Genomic DNA, 22,289 nt, shown 5'->3' with positions numbered 1-22,289 from the left:
TGCGATTCCCTGCCTTTATACGCGCGCCCACGACGCTCGCGACGCTCCACATCCCACATTACACCGTCTGTTCTGCGTCTCCGTCGCACTATGATGCGATACAGAGAAGAAGAGTGAGGCGAATGAGGTGAAATACAACAATAGCGAGCGACTCGAGAGCAGAGACTGGGATCTGGAGAAAGAGCCGGAGAGCAGCGGAAGGGTTCGGAAGCGTCCGGGCATTTTTCCTGTGAGCGGAAGGAGACGGACGGACGGACGGACACACTGAAACACTGAAACAATCAAATCGATGAAAAACCGCAACGGAGAATCAACGCGAAGAATCCGAATCACAGACACACGCAGCCGGAGCGATGCGAGCGAAGCGGCGCGGCTGAGCGTTGAAGATGTGTGCCGTACTACAGAGTCTCTTACTGTGTACTTTGTGTTTGCAGATACGGGGTGAGTTTCATTTACGGCGCTTGATTTGTTCGCGAATCGCCTTGATCTGATGATTCCTCCTGATCGAATCTCTGTAAATACGCGCGCGCGCGCGTGAGCGTGAATCAGTCGCGTTGTTTCGTGTGTCGTGAATTAGTGCTGTTGTTCGGTGTGTCCATAAGCTTTATCGCTGGATCTACAGATGTGTAACGTGTTTGTTTTTGTTGTTTGTGTTTGTGAACCGCGGCCGTGTGAATCTTTGCCTTGTTCTGCATCAAACTCGCTCGTTTTCAGCTGCAGCGACAAAAACCCTCGAATATCTCAATGATTTCTCGTCCTTTCTGTGGCCTGAGAGCGAGTTTTGTGTGAGAGCAGCTCTTCTGCTTCAGTTTGTGAAGTTACACACTCCAACTGCAGCTGAACTCGATTCTTTCGAGCATGTGTTCGATTCTTTCTTGTGTTTGTGTGATTCACTCTTAAAAATAAAGGGTCCTCGAAGAACCTTTAACATCTTCTCTTTTAACATCTTCTCATAGCACCAGATGTTCTCTGTAGTGAGGAAAAGGGGTTGTAAAGCGTTCTTCACTCTAAGATAAAAAGGTTCTTTTGAGAACTGACCCAAAATGATTCTTCTGTGTTGAAAAACCCTTATTTTTAAGAGCTTAAAGAAACTCTTTTTAGTCATGAAGTGATTGGTTAGTGTTGGTAAACAGTGTTGTGTTTAACTGCTGTTCAGTCAGACTTTTATGAGACCAACAAAAGCAAGAAACTGTTGTAAAAGATCAGCTAAAAGGTTGACATGATCCAAGGCCAAATATTAAGTGTTCATATTTCTAATATCTGCTCTTGGCCAAGCTCTGGCACGGGCTTCAGTCACTTCTGCGAGTTTCTAAATATTTGAAAAAGGAAATTCCCCATGTTAGAAAAACAGGCCGTCGGCTGGAGGCGAGAAGCTTGAGGTCGATCCAGAGCGAAGTGCCGGTGTTTTGTGGTGGATGTGTCAAACTGAGGTTTGATTCGCTGCCAGATCCCTGTGGAGTCACCGGCCTCCGTCACTCTCGCTGGATCTGCAGGAATAAATCGCAATTAGTTTCACAGTTTTAGTTTTACAGTAGCAGGTGATGGTTTGGAGTTACTGTACATGATATTATCTGAAGTGATTCCTTCACAACACAAGCAAGAAATACAAGCTGTTCCTCAGAAGAAGCTCATTTTTAGACGTGAAGGATTAGTTTAGAATGAAAGCTTCAAGATAATTTACTCACCTCCATGTCATCCAAGATGTTTGTCTTTCTTTCTTCAGCCGAAAAGATACTTCCAGGATTTTTCTCCATATAGTGGACTTCCCTGGGGTTCAACGGGTTGAAGGTCCAAATGTCAGTTTCAGTGCAGCTTCAAAGAGCTCTACATGATCCCAGACGAGGAATAAGAGTCTCATCTAGAGAAACCATCAGACATTTACTAAAAAAATATACTTTTTAACCACAAATGCTCGTCTTGCACTGCTCTGTGATGCTCCACGCATGACGTAATCATGGCAGAACGTTCTGAGAACATTATTAAAGATCAGATAACATTGAACAAACGTTCTATTAACGTTACTGGAAGAACGTTTGTTCATAACGTTGAGAGAACCTTGACAGAACGTTCTGAGAACATTATTAAAGATCTGATAACATTGAACGAACGTTCTATTAACGTTACTGGATGAATGTTTGTTCATAACGTTGAGAGAATGTTGTCAGAACGTTCTGAGAACATTATTAAAGATCAGATAACATTGAACGAACGTTCTATTAACGTTACTGGAAGAACGTTTGTTCATAACGTTGAGAGAACCTTGACAGAACGTTCTGAGAACATTATTAAAGATCTGATAACATTGAACGAACGTTCTATTAATGTTACTGGAAGAACGTTTGTTCATAACGTTGAGAGAATGTTGTCAGAACGTTCTGAGAACATTATTAAAGATCAGATAACATTGAACGAACGTTCTATTAACGTTACTGGAAGAACGTTTGTTCATAACGTTGAGAGAACCTTGACAGAACGTTCTGAGAACATTATTAAAGATCAGATAACTTTGAACGAACGTTCTATTAACGTTACTGGATGAACGTTTGTTCATAACGTTGAGAGAATGTTGTCAGAACGTTCTGAGAACATTATTAAAGATCAGATAACATTGAACGAACGTTCTATTAACGTTACTGGAAGAACGTTTGTTCATAACGTTGAGAGAACCTTGACAGAACGTTCTGAGAACATTATTAAAGATCTGATAACATTGAATTAACGTTTTAACCACAAATGCTCGTCTTGCACTGCGCCACGCATGACGTAATCATGTCACGGAGCTGTTCACACCTGAATATGGTTTCAGAATCGTTTTGTTTGGGCGTGACCTCTGACCTGTTCTCTCTCTCTCTGTTCACAGGCCTGCCGCTCCTCCTGTATGCGAACCGGCGTGACCTGCGATTGGTGGACGCGGCTCACGGTCGGGGGAACGCCACCGTGGTGATCGGCGGTCTGGAGGACGCGGCGGCGGTGGATTACGTTTACGCACAGGGACTGATTTACTGGAGCGACGTGAGCGAGGAGTCCATCAAACGGACGCTGTTTAACGGCTCGACGCCCAGCGGGATTCAGACCACCGTCGTGTCCAATCTGGCCTCTCCGGACGGCTTGGCCTGCGACTGGATGGGGAATAAGCTCTACTGGACCGATTCGGAGACCAATCGGATAGAAGTGGCCGAACTGGACGGAACGTACCGGAAAGTTTTGTTCTGGCAGGATCTGGACCAGCCGAGAGCCATCGCTCTGGATCCGGGCCGAGGGTGAGTAGCTCTTCTGCTCGTGTCGAGGAACTGCGGCGTGTTGCGTCTTGTTTTCTGGATGTTTATGTTTAACAGGCCGGTAGTTACAGGTTTGCTTGAACACAGACGTAGATCTCAGCCTGTTCCAGCTCATTTAGTTCAGGGTGTTTGTGGAAAACTGAGGTCGTGTCGTGAGGATGGGTCAGAGATTGCGTCTCCGGACCGGAGCGGTTCAGACTCGTGCTGTTAAAATCACACTCCGTTTCCCTCTAAACGAAGCTCCATGCGTCACACCAAATGTTCTCACAGCTTTCAGGCCATTTGTCGAAGACACAGACGTGTTTGAGAGATCAGATCATCCTGCGCCTGAGAGTTTTAGCACTTACTGTAAAAAAAAGTCAAATTATGACATTAAAAGTTTTTGTCAGTGTCGACTTGGTTTTAATTGAGAATTTTTTCTTAAATGTCTTTATATCATAATTAGGACTTTTTTTACCTCAGAATTTTGACTTCTTAATGTCAGTTATTAATTACAAAAGTGTGTTTTCTTCTTTATGTGTTGGAAATGGGCTTTCATAGTAACGTCTTGATGCTTCACCGTAGATCTAGAGTGTTTCTGGAGTAGATGTTGAAGACCTCGTGAAATCAGACGTGTAACTGAGTCTCATGTGAGGTTTAGTGTTTCCTTCAGCTGACCGAGTGAGTCTGTCCGTAACCCGAGCGACTGGTTTTCTCAGGAGGCCTGATGGGTAATCCAGAGTTTGACCAACACAGGCACTTTTGTTCTGGTCTGAGGTCGAGGAGGTCGAGGAAGTTGATTTGTGCCGGTTTGACCTGGGAAAGGCCGAACACTGGCGCACCTGAAGCGAACGAACACCTGTCAATCAAAACCCGTCTGTTCGGTAGTGTGATTTACACTGAAGTGTGAACGAGCGCTTTAAACGCCGGCCGTCACGGGCTTCTGACGCTGACGTCATCACTGTACGAAGGTCATGTGATCCTTCAGAGGCCGCTGTGGATTTGTGTGTTGAAACGATCTTGTTCTACAGGTCTCCAGATACAAACCCGATCACCCGACGCCTGGGTCCTTCTGCATGAGTTACCCAGCATGCTGTGCGTCCCTCAAACTTATTAGCGTGACGCTCCACTGGCTTCTGACATCACGGATGTAAAGCGTGTTTGTCACTTTATTTTGACTAATAACACAAAAATTAAAAATGCAATAAATGCAATAATTTTACATTTTTATTATTTAATGTTTAGTGTCTCAGTTTGATTTATTAGTTTATTAAAAACTATCAAAATAAAAACGTAAAATTAAAATAATTTCTTGGGTATAAAACAATCAGAATGCAACACTTGGCAAAAAATATAATAAAAAAATTAATTAAAAAAACCCCATCAAATTATAATATAAAAAAAAAGTTTAAATAAAACAAATAAAATGCAAATGGTGTCAGAGCTGCAGCTGAACAAACGACAAATGTGACACGTTCATGTGACGTCCCGCCCCCGTTGACATGACGACTGTGTTGCTCTGCAGGTGAGTCACACACACACTCACACACACACACACACACACACACATTACACATGCGATATGTAAAAATGTAAAATGAAAATACATTTAAAAAAAAAAAATCAAAGATACAACACTTAAAAAAATAAATAAAAAACATCAAATAAAAATACTAAAATGTGCCTATTTTAATTGTACATCTTTGCTGTAATCATTATTGCTCAGTGTGCCGCTGGATACGAGTGCAGCCGTGTCACATGACCTGCTGGTACATTTAACCGGGTCGGTTGGTTGGTTAGCGGAGTGTGGTTTATAAGTGCCAAATATACCCGTCAGTCTCGTGACCCTCCTGCTTCGCTGGCAAAGGTCAAAGGTCATCGCCGCTTGAGTTTGTGTTGGTCAGGAGGCAGGTGTGCGTGTTCGGATGATTGTGAGATTGATATTCTGCCCGTCAAATAACAAATATTCACGTATTTTTATTGCGTACCTTGATTATAATGTATTTGCGTTGGATGAAAGCGTCTGTAAATGTTATAGTCACATGTTCAGTGCTCTTCAGAGCTTCTCGTAGAGCAAGACGACATGCAGTAACAGCGTTCGTTTCTTCATCTGTGTTCAGGTTCATGTACTGGACGGACTGGGGCGAGATCCCGAAGATCGAGCGCGCCGGGATGGACGGGACTCGTCGCTCCGTGATCATCGACTCTGAGATCTACTGGCCCAACGGACTGACGCTCGACTACGGCCAGCAGAAGCTGTACTGGGCCGACGCCAAGTTCAACTTCATCCACCGCTCCAACCTGGACGGCTCCAGCAGGTGCGACGCTCAGTCCGGTTCACAAGCTTGTGATTCGATTCAATTATGACCTTGATTCAATTATTCAACGATTAAACTTGTGATTCAATTTAGTTTATGTTTGCAATTCCATAACGATTAATCTTGCGATTCGATTCAATTAAGTTTGGGATTTGAATCAGTTTACGGTCGCGATTCCATAATGATTAAGCTTGAGATTCAGTCCAGTTACAATCACAATTCGACAAAGATTTGTTTCAGTTTACGATTTCTATTTGACGACGATTCATTTTGCGATTCGATTCAATTACGACCTTGATTCAATAATGATTAAGCTTGCGATTCGATTCAATTAAAATCATGATTCGATAACAATTCAGTTACAATTGCAATTGATGAAGCTTGCAATCTCGATTCAATAAGGATTCATTTGGCTATATATATATATATATATATCAGGTTCATGTCAGTGTTGCTTAAGGATTAAAATCTCTGAACTAAAGCTGTAAACTCTGTCAGTCGCTGCATTAATATTACATGTTAAAATTAACTACTGATTCGTGTGCAAATATTTAAAGCCAGTTTTTATAATGTTACAGTAACTTTTTAATTACATAATTATGTTTCTAAGCTGTTTAATTGACGTCTTTGAAACAGATCGATCACATGACACATGATTCATTACAGTAAGTTGTTCTGAATCTTCTGATGTTCGTTCATGTTAATTTGCTACTGGAACTAGTAGTAAAGATGAAGAGATGATCGGTTCATGGTCTGTCGCCACACATTAAAGACACAAAAACACTTTTATTGTGTGAATTTCATTATAAAACTGACAGTATTTGAAAGCTGACACTGTTTCATATCAAAGATTATTGAACGGCAGGAGCTACAAATCATGTTGAGTGAAGGTTTGTTTTTGAAAACGGCACAGACTGAAAGTTTGATTCTCGGGATTTAAAAATCCATATCGGTTCACTGAGATCGATGTTGTCGGCCGTCCTAACGCTGGTGTGTGTGTGTTGTCAGGGAGGTGGTGGTGAAGGGCTCGCTGCCGCACCCGTTCGCGCTGACGCTGTACGAGGACACGCTCTTCTGGACCGACTGGAACACGCACTCCATCCACTCCTGCCACAAACACACGGGACAGAACAGCCGCGAGATCCACTCCGACATCTTCTCGCCCATGGACATACACGTCTTCAGCCAGAAGCGCCAACCGCTCGGTAAGTGTGTGTGTGTGTGCTTTCCCTTCCCATCATGCTCTGGAACAATGCACAGAGGGGCTGCTGGGTAAGAGGCTCTGCAGGAATGGTTCTGACACACGACTCACGGACACAATGGAGCGTCTGTTCTGTCCGCAGCGCTGATTGAGCGCAGAGAATTTCTCACGGCGCTGACAGAATCCTGCGCTCGCCTCCGTCTCTCGCCCATCGCTGCCTCTCTCAGCCGCTTCAGCTCTCACAAATTAGGCTGTTTTCTGTTTTCATTTTTTTTGAATGGTCAAGTTCAATTTTAGTGATCAAAAAGCATGTCTTATTAATTGAAATAATGAAACTTACACAATTTAACAACATTTTATTAAACAATTTACAAACATTTGATTTTTAGGGCACAATGAAATTAGTTATTTTTTCAGTTTTATTTTTCTCGATTCCGTTTTAAAGGGGCGGTTGATTATAATTTGACTTTCTGTAATGTGTGTAATGTTGCTGTTTGATCATAAACAACATCTTACGTTACGACGCTCAAAGCTCAATGCAAAAGGAGATATTTTCATTTACAGAAATCTCTTTTTAAGGCTGGTAGGGACTACAACGAGCTTCTTCCCGGGTTGGTGACATCACTAACCCTAAAATTTACATAAACCCCGCCCCCGAGAACATGTTGAGCTGCTTTAGAGAAGAGGAAGAGTTGTAGTTTTGATGCTGTGCTGTTAATTTACACTCTCTCTCTCTCTCGTGTGTGTGTGTGTGTGTGTGTGTGTGTGTGTGTGTATGTGTGTGAGGTAGACGTGACGAGTCCCTGCGCGCTGAAGAACGGCGGATGTTCCCATCTGTGTCTGCTGTCTCCGGTCAAACCGTATTACCAGTGCGCCTGTCCGACCGGCGTCCGGCTGCTGGACGACAACAAGAGCTGCAGAGACGGTGAGACAGACACACACACACACACACACACACGCACACACACACACACACACACGCACACACACACACACACACACACACACACACACACACATCAGCCAGTTAATGATGTTATCTGTGTCTCAGAAACTCGATTCAAACACAAGATCCGCCTCACCAGTCAGAGTTCGACAGGTTTCACTGTTAATGAGTCATTTTTAATTAGTCAAACATGTTTACAAGAACCTGCATTTGTATTCCTGGAGTGTAAATGAGCAGATATTGTAATAATAATCTAATAAATATGTCTGTAAAATCAGGATGTGGTTGAATCTGTTTTAATAATAATGTGGATTTGATTCCCAGTGGATAAATGTGCAATCGATCGTTTCTCTGCTCGGTTTTCTGGTCTGTATCCGCATCAGTATGTTGACTCTAGTATCGATCAGATCTGAAACACACACACACACACACACACACACACATCCTGCATTAACACTCGAGGGTTACCGTCCGCTGGTTGCCATGGTAACGTGTGATCCCGTGTTTCTGCCTCATTTCCTCCAATCGGAGGGAGCGGGTCATGTGACTGCAGCTGTCTGTCTGCTCTGAGTGAGCGATCGTCACTGTTTGAATGTGTTTGGCTGAAAGAGGCTCGTTTGTAAGGCCTTTTGTTTGCGTGGCTCCCCCCCACAGCACGGCCTGATGGGAGATCGTTCAGTCTGACTGTGATTGAACATGTTTAACACACACACACACACACAGGCCAAACATGGCTCAGTTCTGAGCTCTATAACTTCAGACTAGTGGAGAGAAAACAAGTGTTTATTTTATTGCGCTTTATCCATCAGCGTCTGCAGATTTCAGTCTTTAAAGTTTGAGTCAGAAATCTCCAATCAGCAGCTTTAACTTTACGGTTTTATTCATATCTGTATTCTGAAGGCTTGTTCATATATCATTCACCTGATTTATACAACATTTTACTCAAAACATGGTGAAAATGTGTTTTTTTTTATTTATACGAGCACATACACTTCACGTCTGACCTCTGACCCTCACCAGGTCCCACTCAGCTGCTGCTTCTGGCCCGACGCACAGACCTGCGGCGGATTTCTCTGGACACTCCCGACTTCACCGACATCGTGCTGCAGGCCGACGACATCCGACACGCCATCGCCATCGACTACGACCCGGTGGACGGACACATCTACTGGACAGACGACGAGGTGCGGGCCATACGCCGGTCCTACCTGGACGGCAGCGACCCACAGTTTGTGGTGACCTCGCAGGTGAACCACCCGGACGGGATCGCGGTGGACTGGATCGCACGAAACCTGTACTGGACCGACACCGGCACGGACCGGATCGAGGTGACCCGACTGAACGGCACCATGAGGAAGATCCTGATATCGGAGGAGCTGGACGAGCCCAGAGCCATCGTGCTGGACCCCGTCGCGGGGTGAGACGTTTGTACACTCGGTGTTTCACACCTCAGTTAGACGGCTGTTGATCACAGTAATCATGTTTCTGCACGTTCATGTGTGTGCTGAAGCGTGTCTGTCCCGTGTGTCGCCGCAGGTACATGTACTGGACGGACTGGGGTGAAGTGCCGAAGATCGAGCGCGCGGCTCTGGACGGGACGGAGCGGCTGGTGCTGGTCAACACGTCTCTGGGGTGGCCGAACGGACTGGCGCTCGACTACACGGAGAGAAAGATCTACTGGGGCGACGCCAAGACTGACGTCATCGAGGTGAGGCGACTCGCCACGTGTGTGTGCTAGCTTCACACGCAGCGCCGATGAACACGGCTAGATGACAACCTGAGAAATGCGAGAAAAAAGTCAGAATTGCGAGAAAGTCAGAATTGCGAGTTTTAATTTCGTATTGCGAGAAAAAAGTCGTAATTGAGAGAAAAAGTCAGAATTGCGAGTTATAAACTTCATATTGCGAGGAAAAAAAGTCAGAATTGCGAGTTATAAATTTCGTATTGCGAGAAAAAAGTCGTAATTGAGAGAAAAAAGTCAGAATTGCGAGTTATAAATTTCGTATTGCGAGAAAAAAGTCGTAATTGAGAGAAAAAAGTCAGAATTGCGAGTTATAAACTTCGTATTGCGAGAAAAAGTCAATTGAGAGAAAAAAGTCAGAATTACAAGGAAAAAAGTCAGAATTGCGAGTTATAAATTTCGTATTGCGAGAAAAAAGTCGTAATTGAGAGAAAAAAGTCAGAATTGTGAGTTATAAATTTTGTATTGCGAGAAAAAAGTCGTAATTGAGAGAAAAAAGTCAGAATTGCGAGTTATAAATTTCGTATTGCGAGAAAAAAGTCGTAATTGAGAGAAAAAAGTCAGAATTGCGAGTTATAAACTTCGTATTGCGAGAAAAAGTCAATTGAGAGAAAAAAGTCAGAATTACAAGGAAAAAAGTCAGAATTGCGAGTTATAAATTTCGTATTGCGAGAAAATGTCGTAATTGAGAGAAAAAAGTCAGAATTGAGAGAAAAAAGTCAGAATTACGAGAAAAAAGTCAGAATTGCGAGTTATAAACTTCGTATTGCAAGGAAAAAAAGTCAGAATTGCGAGTTATAAATTTCGTATTGCGAGAAAAAAGTCGTAATTGAGAGAAAAAAGTCAGAATTGCGAGTTATAAATTTCGTATTGCGAGAAAAAAGTCGTAATTGAGAGAAAAAAGTCAGAATTGCGAGTTATAAATTTCGTATTGCGAGAAAAAAGTCGTAATTGAGAGGAAAAAAGTCAGAATTGCGAGTTATAAATTTCGTATTGCGAGAAAAAAGTCGTAATTGAGAGAAAAAAGTCAGAATTGCGAGTTATAAATTTCGTATTGCGAGAAAAAAGTCGTAATTGAGAGAAAAAAGTCAGAATTGCGAGTTGTAAATTTCGTATTGCGAGAAAAAAGTCGTAATTGAGAGAAAAAAGTCAGAATTGCGAGTTATAAATTTCGTATTGCGAGAAAAAAGTCGTAATTGAGAGAAAAAAGTCAGAATTGCGAGTTATAAACTTCGTATTGCGAGAAAATGTCGTAATTGAGAGAAAAAAGTCAGAATTACAAGGAAAAAAGTCAGAATTGCGAGTTATAAATTTCGTATTGCGAGAAAATGTCGTAATTGAGAGAAAAAAGTCAGAATTGAGAGAAAAAAGTCAGAATTACGAGAAAAAAGTCAGAATTGCGAGTTATAAACTTCGTATTGCAAGGAAAAAAAGTCAGAATTGCGAGTTATAAACTTCGTATTGCGAGAAAAAAAGTCAATTGAGAGAAAAAAGTCAGAATTACGAGAAAAAAGTCAGAATTGAGAGTTATAAACTTCATATTGCAAGGAAAAAAAGTCAGAATTGCGAGTTATAAATTTCGTATTGCAAGAAAAAAGTCAGAATTGAGAGAAAAAAGTCAGAATTACGAGAAAAAAGTCAGAATTGCGAGTTATAAACTTCGTATTGCGAGAAAAAAAGTCAGAATTGAGAGTTATAAACTTCATATTGCAAGGAAAAAAAGTCAGAATTGCGAGTTATAAATTTCGTATTGCAAGAAAAAAGTCAGAATTGAGAGAAAAAAGTCAGAATTACGAGAAAAAAGTCAGAATTGCGAGTTATAAACTTCGTATTGCGAGAAAAAAAGTCAATTGCGAGTTATAAATTTCGTATTGCAAGAAAAAAGTCAGAATTGAGAGAAAAAAGTCAGAATTACGAGAAAAAAGTCAGAATTGCGAGTTATAAACTTCATATTGCAAGGGAAAAAAGTCAGAATTGCGAGTTATAAACTTTGTATTGCGAGGAAAAAAGTCAATTGCGAGTTATAAACTTCATATTGCGAGAAAAAAGTCAGAATTGAGAGAAAAAAGTCAGAATTGCGAGTTATAAACTTCATATTGCGAGGAAAAAAAAGTCAGAATTGCGAGTTATAAATTTCGTATTGCGAGAAAGTCAAATTTACCTTTTTTATTTCTTTATTCTGAGGCAGAAACAAGCTTCTATAATTCAGTAATTTAATTTTCCACTTAAATACACAGTAATAAAGTAGAGATTTTCCTGTGAAGTATTGAGACGTTAAACTCCTCTATTAAAGCTGTTTTTGGGAACTAGCTCGACACGTGTTCTCGTGCTGTCAGTCATCGGTCACGATTAGCCTCTGGTGCTTCAGCGCGTCTCATTAGCCGCGGCTCCACAGGAACTGCTGTAATCCTGACAGTGTGTGTGTGTGTGTGTGTATCTGCTGCGGTGAGAGCTCACACTAACGGCACACACTCGCTGGGACTCTGACAGTCACGTGATTATTTTGCATCATTATTTCCCACTCAAACTCATCTGCACTCGTCGATTGAATCGGTTCTGAGTCTCGTGACGCGTCGGCTGCAGGACGGCCCGCTCCGCTCCGCGGTTTCACCCACATCTGGTTCCGATTGCGGCTCCAGTCCAGCTGCGGTCGCTCTGTTTAGAATAGAGCCGGAGTCTGAAAGCCACAGCGCTGCGGTCACGATCCGACCCAAGATGGAAACTTCATTTCACCAGAAACACGCTGTCATGGTGTATATATACTTACACACATGCGCCGGAGTGTTCCTGAGGATTCAGACGATTGTAAACATGAGCTCTGTGTCTTCATTAGCGTGTTCGTTAACGAGCTCTGCGTCTCAGATGTTTATACGCTCTTGCTGCTGCAGTTGAAGGACAGCTCTCTGGTTAAAGGTGACACTGTTCATTCATCTGCTGGACACTGATTTAAATTCAGAGTGACTGGCGTCATTAGTAACCACGGCCACCGTTTCCATGGATACAGTGTTGAGCACGAGCCTTGCAGCATTTCCTGTTATTCAGATGATGTCGTCTTCTGTTTTCAGAGGTGCTGTTAGTGACCCTTTGCTAAGCTCCGCCCCCCTCGGTTACTGTTGCTAAGCTTTACTAAACATCCCACAGCAGTGAACTTTTTATTTAGTCATTTATTTTATTTTTTTCTTTATTTTTACCTTTTTCATTTTGTATTCTTTTCAAATCTTTTGTATTTTTATATTTTATTTAATGTGATCTTTTTTTTTCTTTTATCTTAAAGCAATAAGAAAACTTATAAAATAAGATTTTAAAAAATAAAAAAAATATATTTCTTATCTTAAAAATAAAAATAAGATAAATAAAAATCTTAAAATATCTTATAAAGCTTTTATTTGTAGTCTTATTTTTCTTTTTATTAAAAATAGTTTATTAAAATAAAAAAAAATCATAAAAATAAAATAGCTTATTTATTTTTCGCATTTATCTTAAGAAATAAAAATAAGATAAAAAAATAAAAAGATGAAAAATAAAAACTTTAATTTTTTATTCATATTTTTGTTACTTTGCGCACATTTGAATTCATTTTTATTATTTTTTAATATTATTATATATTAACAATATCTTAATCTTATTTGTAATTAATTTAATCTTATTTTTCTTATTTCAATTTTATTTGATCTTATTAAAAAGTTTATGAAAAAATAAGATTTTTTTCATAACAATAAAATTGTTTTAAATAAAAATATATCTTTTTATTTTTTATTTTTATCTTAAGAAAACATTTAAAAAAAAATTAAATGTCATCTTTTTATTCTTTTTTCTTATTTTTATTTGTTACTTTGCGCACATTTGAATTTCATTTTTATTGTTATTTTTTTATCATAATTACAGACAGGGTTTGTATCCGTGATGTTTGTTCCTCTGCTGTTGTTCAGGTGATGGAGATGGACGGGTCGGGCCGGCGGGTTCTGGTGGACGATAACCTGCCTCACATCTTCGGCTTCACGCTGCTGGGCGACTACATCTACTGGACGGACTGGCAGCGGCGGAGCATCGAGCGCCTGCACAAGCGCAGCCTGGAGCGCGAGGTCATCATCGACCAGCTGCCCGACCTCATGGGCATCAAGGCCACATACGTCAAGCAGACCTTCGGTGAGGACGCAGGGTCACGCTGACTCTAGAACAGCTCGCTTTTATAAAACAGTTACTTCATACACCCCGCAAGGTTAATTAAAATAAATCACATTGTTGATAGCAATTTAAAAAGCAAAAAAGTGATTAAAAAAATGTTTAACAGTTGAGTTTATGGTGAAAAACTACATTACCCATGATGCTGTGCAGAAAATTCCACCAATCAGACAGTTGTGGTGAACAATCACACCAAATATAGCTCTTTAGCTCCGCCCCCTCGAATGCAGCTCAGCCAATCATAATCACGGCTGGATCTGTTTCATAAGACTGATGTAGTTCGTTACACACATGACCATGATGTCACTGCTTCTCTCTGCAGGTGTGAACCCGTGCGCGCTGGCTAACGGCGGCTGCAGTCACCTGTGTCTGTATAAGCCTCAGGGCGTGTCGTGCGCGTGTCCCATCGGTCTGGAGCTCATGGCCGATCTGAGCACCTGCATCGTCCCCGAGGCCTTCCTGCTGTTCTCACGCCACACCGACATCCGCCGCATCTCGCTGGAGACCAACAACAACAACGTGGCCATCCCGCTCACCGGCGTCAAGGAGGCCTCGGCGCTCGACTTCGACGTGACCGACAACCGGATCTACTGGACGGACATCACGCTGAAGGTGAGGACACACACACACACACACACACACAGCTGGAGGTTCTAGTCTTATTTGTGTGTTTCTGACGAGTCTCTGGTGTTCCTCAGACCATCAGTCGAGCGTTCATGAACGGCAGCGCTCTGGAGCACGTGGTGGAGTTCGGTCTGGACTATCCCGAGGGAATGGCCGTGGACTGGCTGGGCAAGAACCTGTACTGGGCCGACACGGGAACCAACCGCATCGAGGTGGCCAAACTGGACGGGCAGCACAGACAGGTTCTGGTGTGGAAGGATCTGGACAGCCCGCGAGCGCTGGCGCTGGACCCGGCCGAGGGGTGCGTGCGTGTTTATTGTGTGTGTGTGTGTGTGTGTGTGGTCATGTGACTTGTGCGCCGCCGTCTCACGCTCGGCCTGTCTTCCTCTCAGCTTCATGTACTGGACCGAGTGGGGCGGACGGCCGAAGATCGACCGCGCTGCCATGGACGGATCTGGACGCATCACTCTGGTGCCGAACGTTGGCCGTGCGAACGGACTGACCATCGACTACGCTGAGCGACGGCTGTACTGGACGGACCTGGACACCACGCTGATCGAGTCCTCCAACATGCTGGGTAAACATCTGTGACGTCAGTGTAAAAAAACATGCTTCTCTGTTGAATTTAATTGTTCTCACGTTGTGGTTCTCAGGTCTGGAGCGCGAGGTGATCGCCGACGACCTGCCGCACCCGTTCGGCCTCACGCAGTACCAGGACTACATCTACTGGACCGACTGGAGCCAGCGCAGCATCGAGCGCGCCAACAAGACCAGCGGGCAGAACCGCACGGTCATACAGGGGCACCTGGACTACGTCATGGACATCCTGGTGTTTCACTCGTCCAGACAGGGCGGCTGGAACGCCTGCGCCTCCACCAACGGTCACTGCTCTCACCTGTGTCTGGCCGTTCCCGTCAGCAGCTTTGTGTGCGGCTGTCCGGCGCATTACTCGCTCAACTACGACAACAAGACCTGCAGCGGTGAGTGAGCGCACACATAGATGGTCACATAGCGAATAGACGGTCGTTGTTAAAGATGATTAAATGACTCTCTCTGTCCGTCAGCGCCCACATCCTTCCTGCTGTTCAGTCAGAAGACGGCCATCAACCGCATGGTCATCGACGAGCTGCAGAGTCCTGACATCATCCTGCCCATCCACAGCCTCAGGAACGTGCGCTCCATCGACTACGACCCGCTCGACCGCCACCTGTACTGGATCGACTCGAAGCAGAACGTCATCCGCCGCGCGCAGGAGGACGGCAACCAGGTAAACTTCGCCGCCGCCGCGAGACCCAGAGACTCGTGGGATTGCGTGTCACTCGTCTGATCGATTGCGTGTTGTTCTCTCTCAGAGCGTGACGGTGGTGTCCGGCGGCCCGAGCCTCGGCCTGCAGCCCTATGACCTCAGCATCGACGTCTACAGCCGCTTCATCTACTGGACCAGCGAGGTGACCAACGTCATCAACGTCACGCGCACCGACGGCTCACGGGTCGGCGTGGTGCTGCGCGGAGAACACGACAAACCCCGCGCCATCGTGGTCAATCCTGAGCGAGGGTGAGCGTCGCTCCTTCAGGCTCTTCAGGGCTTGTGCGCGTGTCACGTGTTCTCAGCGTCTGCCGTCTCTCCCGCAGGTACATGTACTTCACCAATCTGCAGGATCGCTCGCCGAAGATCGAACGCGCCGCTCTGGACGGGACGGAGCGCGAGGTTCTGTTCTTCAGCAATCTGGGGAAGCCGGTCGCTCTGGCCGTCGACAACGAGCTGGGAAAACTCTTCTGGGTCGACACGGACCTGCGGCGCATCGAGAGCAGCGACCTGTCCGGTGAGCCCGCGGGGTCAAAGGTCACGCGGTCAGACACTCAGTGTTTGTCCTGCACACGTTTGTCTGACAATTTCACACAAACCTCAGAATTAGCATTATTTAACTAAAACTAAAGCCATATTTGAAATCAAATTAATGTCTAAATTTTGCATTATTTAGTTTAACTTGTACTAAAATCACGAAAACTGAAAAACACAAAAACATTTTAACAAAAAGTTAAAATGGAGCATATAAAAATAAACACTGTCATCGTCTCCTTCCCTGTTATTTCCTCTCGTGTCTCAAAATCTCCTCGTCCAATGAGTGCTTTCCTTGGCCCTGCCCCTCAGTCCCTGACCACTCCCCTCTCTCCGCCCACCCCTCCAGGAGCCAATCGGATTGTGATCGAGGACTCCAACATCCTGCAGCCGGTGGGTCTGACGGTGTTCGGGAATTACCTGTACTGGATCGACCGGCAGCAGCAGATGATCGAGCGCATCGATAAGGTCACGCGTGAGGGACGCACCAAGATCCAGGCGCGCATCGCCTCTCTGACCGACATCCACGCCGTCCACGAGCTGGACATGGAGGAGTACAGTAAGTGTGTGTGTGTGTGAGAGTGAGTGGAAGTGTGTGTTGATCGTGTCAGCTGATCTCTGTGTGTGTGTGTGTGTGTGTGCAGATAAACACCCCTGCACGTCTGATAACGGCGGCTGCTCGCACATCTGCATCGTGAAAGGAGACGGAACCACGCGCTGCTCGTGTCCCGTTCATCTGGTGCTGCTGCAGGACGAGCTCTCCTGTGGAGGTGCTTCTGTTGGTCAGTTTGTACAGCGTTCACGACACGTTTCTCTCACGCTCACATGTCCGTCCGTTCCTCCTCAGAGCCGCCCACCTGTTCTCCTGAGCAGTTCTCCTGCGTGTCCGGCGAGGTCGACTGCATCCCGCAGGCCTGGCGCTGCGACGGCTTCGCCGAGTGTGACGACAGCAGCGACGAGCGCGACTGTCCCGTCTGCTCCGACGAGCAGTTCCAGTGCGACAGCAAGCAGTGCGTGGACGTGTCGCTGCGCTGCAACGGAGAAATCAACTGCCAGGATCGCTCGGATGAGAGCAACTGTGAAGGTAACGCCCGCGAGCCGCTCCTCGTGATAACAGTGTCTTCCTGTGCGACTCTCTCACGCTTCTGTCCGTCTGCTGCAGTTCTCTGTCCCGTGGATCAGTTCGCCTGCGCCAACGGCCAGTGCATCGGACGACACAAGAAGTGTGACCACAACACGGACTGCACGGACAACTCTGACGAGATCGGCTGCTGTACGTCATCACGGTCTTACTTTCACATTTAAGATCATTTATGCCGAGCGATTGGAAGCTGGCGTGGTGTTAAAACGCAAACTTAATTAAAGGGTTAGTTCACCAAACAATGACTTTTTTGTCATTAATTACTCACCCTCATGTAAGACCCTCGTTCATCTTCAGAACACAAATTAAGATATTTTTGATGAAATCCGAGAGGTGTATGACTCATATAATATAATCAACACTTTCAAGGTCCAGAAAGGTACTAAAGACATCGTTAAAACAGTCATGTGACTGCAGTGGTTCAACCTTAATGTTATGAAGAGACGAGAATACTTTTTGTGCGCAAAAACAAAACAAAAATAACAACTTTATTCAACAATCTCTTCTCTTCGGTGTCATTCTCATTCGTTGTTTACGTCCAGCGCTTCTATGTCAGAACGCCGACTCATTATTGGCTCCTGCGTCAGCGTCACACGCATGCGTTGTGCTGATCACGTGACCAGCTTTGGCCAATACTCAGCCGGAGTTCGGATCCAAACACGGAAGCTTCACTGCGTCACATGCGTAAGAGAATGACACAGAAGAGAAGAGATTGTTGAATAAAGTGGTTATTTTTGTTTTGTTTTTGCGCACAAAAAGTATTCTCGTCTCTTCATAACATTAATGTTGAACCACTGGAGTCACATGACTGTTTTAACGATGTCTTTAGTACCTTTCTGGACCTTGAAAGTGTTGATTATATTGCTGTCTATGCTGTCAAGTCTCTCAGATTTCATCAAAAATATCTTAATTTGTGTTCCGAAGATGTGTGGAACGGCATGAGGGAGAGTAATTAATGACTGAAACTTCATTTTTGGATAAACTAACCCTTTAAAAGCCTTAAATGTCATCTGAAACCAGGTTAGCTCGTGATGTCTGATTCTCTGGTTTCGTCCTCAGATGCGACAGAAGAGCCTTCATTTCCTCCCACCAACACCATCGGCTCCATCGTGGGCGTCGTGATGGTGTTGTTCGTGGTGGGCGCCGTGTACTTCGTGTGCCAGCGCGTCCTGTGTCCTCAGATGAAGGACGACAGCGAGACCATGACCAATGACTTCGTGGTCCACGGATCCTCGTCGGTGCCGCTGGGATACGTGCCGCACCCCGGCTCTCTGAGCGGCTCGCTGCCAGGTGAGGGACGCGCCGCCGCTCGCGCAGAGACGTCAGGTGTGTGTGCGGATGCTCACGTGTGTTTCTCTCTCAGGCATGTCTCGGGGGAAATCTGTCATCGGCTCGCTGAGCATCATGGGCGGCAGCAGCGGGCCGCCGTACGACCGTGCTCATGTGACCGGAGCCTCGTCCAGCAGCTCCTCCAGCACCAAGGGCACATACTTTCCTCCGGTCAGTCGCTGCTGGCTCCTGTCTCTAATCAGAGTTTACATTCAGTTAGTTTAAAGGGTTAGTTCACCCAAAAATGAAAATTCTGTCATTAATTACTCACCCTCATGTCGTTCCACACCTGTAAGACCTTCGTTCATCTTCAGAACACAAATTAAGATGTTTTTGATGAAATCCGATGGCTCAGTGAGGCCTGCATAGCCAGCAATGACATTTCCTCTCTCAAGATCCATTAATGTACTAAAAACATATTTAAATCAGTTCATGTGAGTACAGTGGTTCAATATTAATATTATAAAGCCACGAGAATATTTTTGGTGCGCCAAAAAAACAAAATAACGACTTATTTAGTGATGGCCGATTTCAAAACACTGCTTCAGGAGGCTTCGGAGCGTTATGAATCTTTTGTGTCGAATCATGATTCAGATCACATGTCAAACTGCTGAAATCACGTGACTTTGACGCTCCGAACCGCTGATTCGACACACTGATTCATAACGCTCCGAAGCTTCCTGAAGCAGTGTTTTGAAATCGGCCATCACTAAATAAGTCGTTATTTTGTTTTTTTGACGCACCAAAAATATTCTCGTGGCTTTATAATATTAATATTGAACCACTGTACTCACATGAACTGATTTAAATATGTTTTTAGTACATTAATGGATCTCGAGAGAGGAAATGTCATTGCTCAGGCATCACTGAGCCATCGGATTTCATCAAAAATATCTTAATTTGTGTTCTGAAGATTATCAAAGGTCCTACGGGTGTGGAACGACATGAGGGTGAGTAATTAATGACAGAATTTTCATTTTTGGGTGAACCAACCCTTTAAAGGTCTTAAATATAGTTAAAGTCAAGGTGATGATAATGTTGTCGTATCAGCCAATCAAAATTCAAATGTGTTGAGAATAAATTTCTATTGAAGTTGGTTGATGTACAATTGAATAAATATAAAATGTATCATTAATTTTTATATTTAATAATAACAATATTTTTATTTATTACAATAATGTTGAATTCCAGATCCTGAATCCCCCTCCGTCTCCGGCCACCGTGAGGTCGCAGTACACCATGGAGTTCGGATACTCGTCCAACAGCCCATCGACACACCGGTCGTACAGGTAACGTGGCGTGACGCAGATGATGATGTGTGTCGACAGTGTTCAGCGTTTGACTCTGTGTGTGTGTGTGTGTGTGTGTGTGTGTGTGTTCTGCAGCTACAGGCCGTACAGTTACCGTCACTTCGCCCCTCCGACGACGCCGTGCAGCACAGACGTGTGCGACAGCGACTACACACCGGGCCGCCGTGCTCCGCACACGTCCAGCGCCGCCGCCGCCGTCAAGGGCTACACCAGCGACCTGAACTACGACTCGGAGCCGCTGCCGCCGCCGCCCACCCCACGCAGCCAGTACCTGTCGGCGGAGGAGAACTGCGAGAGCTGCCCGCCGTCGCCCTACACCGAACGCAGCTACTCGCACCACCTGTACCCGCCCCCGCCCTCGCCCTGCACGGACTCGTCCTGAGCCCCGCCCCCGCCGCGATAAGCCCCGCCCACAACCTTTATGTAAATAACGTGCGTCTGGAGACTCTATCTCGGGTCTGGCGGCTCTCTGTACATTTTTTAAAAGAAAAGAAAACATATTTATATATTTTCTATACAGTGTTTATTGATTACGCCATAGAGCTTTGTATTAAAAGAAATTTGTACATTTTTTTTTTTTTTTTTTTTTTTAAGTGAAAGATTTATTAAATCCACACAGACGTGATGCGTTGCCTTAATCCAGGAGTTCGGAATCAAACGCGCCCCCGTGTGCGTCAATGCCAAATAGACGAGGCGTGTCGCCCCCTGCAGGCTCGGAGCAGCACCACACTGTGATCTGACTCACAATCACAAGATGGTACTCGTATTTTTCTACTATTTTTCTACTGAAGACGTCACGGATGTGCCCTCATCTGCGCCTGACGAAGGCAGAACTGCTTTAGTTTCTGAAGCGCGGCCTTCGTTCGCTCGCGTCACGGACGACTTCTCGTGCCTGAGCGTTTTTTAAAGAACCATTTTTCACTTTTTTAAATCTCAGTGCCCACAAAAGGTTGATTATTTTTGTACCACATACTGTGTAGATACTGTATTTATAAGCTATAATCATCATCATCCTCATGTCCTTGCAGTGCTGCTGTTGTCCTGTTTCGTCCCGTCAGTAAACCAACAGTCCCGAGACAATCTGTGATGTGTTTTTTTGTGTGCTGAAGCTCCTCTAGTGTCTGTTAGTTTCCCACAATGCATCGGTTTCTGTGTTCGTAGCACTTCTGCAGGAGCTTTTATAAAGAAGGGAAACTCACCAGCACAAATATCCCATATTACCCATCAGTCTTCATCGTTTGCTGGTGTGACTGTGTTGTTTTGTGTGTCCGACAGCAGCTTCGGTACAATCATGAATGTGTGTCAGAAACAGCGGCTCCAAATCTCTCTGTGTCCCAATCCTGTTCTGCAAGGGCTTCTGGGTAACGCCACGTTTTTAGTTCCTTTATGATTCTGCTCACACCAGCATTTCTGTTTTCTCAGCTGCACTTTACAGGAGCGGTTCAGTTTGTGTCTCATTACCGTCATCCGTCGGTGGGTTTTAGTTGAACTTTCGTCGCCACTGAACCCTGTGGGAAGCGTCACGGGTCAGACATTGTTGCTGGAATTGCGGGAAAAATGTCTAAAGCACTTTGAAGGAGTGAGCAGGATTGATTCACGACAGAATCTCGTCATTATTCATGTTTTATTTGGATTCCCGTGGTGCTTTGCGAGGATGTGTTCAAAGGTGACCAACATTTGGTTTCTCATCAGTCATGAAATTTCCACAATCTCGAGTTTTTGTACATTGTACATGCTTTAAGTGTAAAACATTGTATAAAAATGGATGTGTACAGCTCATTCAGTCACGACTATAAGCTGTTGTAACAAATGAAATGATCTTTTTTTAATAAAACTGAGTGAACTTTTACATTTAAAATTCTTCTCATTGGCCATTTATGAGGCTGAAGTTCCGCGTTTGTCCACACGGTGGCGCCGCTGCTTCACATGTAAAGTTAAAACCATAGACATACACAGATGCCTCATTAGCGGCCGTCCGCCATATTGGAGCGGTCCGTGAACATTCGAGAGCAAGTTGACGGTGTTTGCAACCGTAGTTAGATGCATGTATGAATATCTATATCGGCAGATGATTTCTCTAAACAATAAAACAAGACGAAGGGGTCAAAAAGTTACCATGGTAAAAGTAAAAACATTAAAAGTACATAGTAGAAAATATGTCATATTGAGTTAATACGTATAAAAACACAAACCAACACATTCTCACTTGTGGAAGTTTATCCCATTTCTTCGGGAATTTAAATCTCGGCGGTTTCACAACCAGAAGCTGTGGAATGTTGTGCCATGATGACCGTTGCAAGATGGCGGACGCGCCAACATGTATGATCGGTGGAATGAGGCATCTATGGTTAACATCCACCGCTCATTTACACTAACGTTATTTTACGTTTTCAGGTTTCA

The 22,289-nt window shown here is 44.5% G+C and overlaps 1 protein-coding gene across 1 annotated transcript; it reads left to right on the top strand.

Annotated features, from left to right (window-relative positions):
• The first annotated feature begins 4 nt into the window (after positions 1-4).
• Positions 5-21,738, top strand: lrp6 (low density lipoprotein receptor-related protein 6). Its single transcript, XM_048155976.1, has 23 exons — positions 5-441; positions 2,861-3,260; positions 5,378-5,575; positions 6,584-6,780; positions 7,567-7,701; positions 8,743-9,139; positions 9,259-9,430; positions 13,393-13,609; positions 13,968-14,257; positions 14,344-14,570; positions 14,662-14,846; positions 14,923-15,249; positions 15,334-15,536; positions 15,622-15,824; positions 15,902-16,092; positions 16,459-16,668; positions 16,754-16,879; positions 16,957-17,193; positions 17,272-17,382; positions 18,310-18,540; positions 18,614-18,750; positions 19,771-19,868; positions 19,965-21,738. The coding sequence occupies exons 1-23, from the start codon at positions 387-389 to the stop codon at positions 20,269-20,271; spliced, it is 4,854 nt and encodes a 1,617-aa protein (XP_048011933.1). The 5' UTR covers positions 5-386; the 3' UTR covers positions 20,272-21,738.
• The last annotated feature ends 551 nt before the right edge of the window (positions 21,739-22,289 follow it).

Source organism: Megalobrama amblycephala, linkage group LG14 (genome assembly GCF_018812025.1).
Source record: "Megalobrama amblycephala isolate DHTTF-2021 linkage group LG14, ASM1881202v1, whole genome shotgun sequence".
Lineage (NCBI taxonomy): Eukaryota > Metazoa > Chordata > Actinopteri > Cypriniformes > Xenocyprididae > Megalobrama > Megalobrama amblycephala.
The sequence above is the reverse complement of the archived record's forward strand: the minus strand, read 5'-3'. Positions and strand labels throughout refer to the sequence as shown.